The 2,500-nt window shown below is 51.1% G+C and overlaps 1 protein-coding gene across 1 annotated transcript in view; it reads left to right on the forward strand.

Moving 5' to 3' along the window:
- Positions 1–31: 31 nt before the first annotated feature.
- The window catches only part of LOC123514361, a 41,551-nt gene continuing 39,082 nt past the window's right edge, over positions 32–2,500 (forward strand). Inside the window, exon 1 of the mRNA XM_045272231.1 lies at positions 32–859. Within this exon, the coding sequence (XP_045128166.1) occupies positions 588–859 (272 nt within the window). The 5' untranslated portion in view covers positions 32–587. The remainder of the gene's footprint in view (positions 860–2,500) is intronic.

Here is a 2,500-nt window from a genome sequence, read left to right on the forward strand (position 1 = left end):
GAGTGCGTGGGGAGGGCACTGCTTGCGTGATGGCGGCAGGGGGAGGGGCGAGGCAGCCGCTCACTCAGTGCCGGCAGTCGGTGTGAGCACCTCACGTAAGCCAGGCGGTGAACACACGCCTTAGTCACACCTGGGCCACCTCGCGGCGCCCTTGTCACCCACCGCCCATGTTGCCCCACGCCCCCTCTACCGCCCACGCGTGGCAGGCTGGTGAACCAGGGTGAACACACCACTCATTACTCACGCTTGAAGTAACTTATGAAAATTTGAACAACTAATTCAGTAAGTTAGTAAGCGATGCCATGGCAGCGCGGCGCGTTCTGTGTTCAATGAGGGCTGCCACACGACGCGGCAGTAATCTAGTAAGAGTTACGCTGTAAATCTCGACTCACTGGCGATGAACCACAAGAAATAGTGCAACTTTCTCCATCCTCATCATTCCATAAATGATAAACGCGGCTAACAAGGAAATGCTTTCACCGTAAACAATGACGACGCCTCCCAGTACAGGACATACCTAGGGGCGCAGGACGAAACAGAGAGACAGTTCAGTGTCTAGGGAAAAGTCAACCACACTCCCGACCACCATGTTCACGCCGGGGTCTGTGGATGGCCGCGCCCGGAGCGAAGGAGCGCTGTTCCGGCCGCGGGTCATGAACAAGATGCAGCGGCGCCCCACACGCATCGAGCAGCCCGCCACCTCCAGGCCGCAGGGAGGATACCAGGGGGGCACGTGGGCCGGCTGCTTCAACCTGTTGGTCTCGCCTGCCTCGGACTCCTACTGGGCAGACTGCCTGCGGTACATGTGTTCGGTGGAGCAACGGTCCGACTACCGCACCTCCAAGGCCAACGGAAAGAGGTTGTGTGTGTGTGTGTGTGTGTGTGTGTGTGTGTGTGTGTGTGTGTAGGTAGGTACATGTGTGTGTGTGCGTAATTCACCTCGGTCGTCTGCTGGTCACCCAGCCAGCCTTCCCCATTACGGAGCGATCTCAGAGCTCATAGACCGATCTTCGGGTAGGACTGAGACCACAACACACTCCACACACCGGGAGAGCGAGGCCACAACCCCTCCAGTTACATCCCGTACCTATTTGCTGCTAATTGAACAGGGGCTACACATTAAGAGGCTTGTCCATTTGCCTTGCCGCTTCCCGGGACTCGAAACAGGATCCTCTCGATTGCAAGCCGAACGTACTAACCATTACACTACGCGGTGTGTGTGTGTGTTTCACTGTTTGATCTGCTGCAGTCTCTGACGAGACAGCCAGACGTTACCCTACGGAACGAGCTCAGAGCTCATTATTTCCGATCTTCGGATAGGCCTGAGACCAAGCACACACCACACACCGGGACAACAAGGTCACAACTCCTCGATTTACATCCCGTACCTACTCACTGCTAGGTGAACAGGGGCTACACGTGAAAGGAGACACACCCAAATATCTCCACCCGGCCGGGGAATCGAACCCCGGTCCTCTGGCTTGTGAAGCCAGCGCTCTAACCACTGAGCTACCGAGCCGTGTATGTGTGTGTGTGTGTGTGTGTGTGTGTGTGTGTGTGTGTGTGTGTGTGTGTGTGTGTGTGTGTGGAGCGTAAAAATTTGATATTCCAGAGTGAAAGAATCCATCAGCAGCACGAATACGCTCCACGGACCGCACCGTCACGAATAAGTACTTTGCTGCAGCACATTCCTGTCGCTGTTCCGCAGACCACCCCTCCCTTGCAACTCAGCGCCTGGAGCGTAGCAATAAACACAAATATTGTGAGCCACACCATTGATGTACCATGCATATAGCGGCAAGTGACAGGACGGAATGACGACGATGAGGACAGAGACATCAGACAGGGAAGGAAACAGTTTAATAGCGTGTAGAATTTACCAACCACACACGAGACAGCAATAAACGAAGGGCACCGATGACGCGTTGAGTGGCGATGAGTGATGGTTTTAATGGGATGGACGGACGGTCAGCGGTGTCTCAGGCATCCCGCTCATAAGGGGAACGACCTCGCGTCCAACCTACAAATGTGGCGACTCTTATTTTACCTGCACTGCTCTCTCATACTATCTTTAACCTTTTCTTTCCTTCTTTCCTTCTTTCCTTCTTTCTTTCTTTCTTTCCTTTATTTTCTCGTACATTTTCTTTTATGAGTTTGTGAGTGCATTAAGGGAAAAAAAAGTTGTCAATATCGTTTCACAGGTTTATTGATAACATTCCTCTTTTTGAAGCAGTTAAAGTTGTCCAAAGGTGGAAAAGAAACGAACAGAATGTTAAGTTTATTTATCTGTTTATTTATTCACTTGTCTATTTATCATTTTCATTACTTTCTTTTTTTTTTTTTTGACGTGGATATAATTAGTGTAAGCGAGACAATCATAGAGGAATTTGCTTGAATAAAACCTGAGAATTAAGTTGTCAGTGTCACAGCTAATAACACCAGCCAGCTGTTGTCTTGTCCGCCGGCGTTATGGCTAGAACTTGTCACAAGTTTGATTCAT

This window comes from Portunus trituberculatus, chromosome 37, assembly GCF_017591435.1.
Source record: "Portunus trituberculatus isolate SZX2019 chromosome 37, ASM1759143v1, whole genome shotgun sequence".
Lineage (NCBI taxonomy): Eukaryota > Metazoa > Arthropoda > Malacostraca > Decapoda > Portunidae > Portunus > Portunus trituberculatus.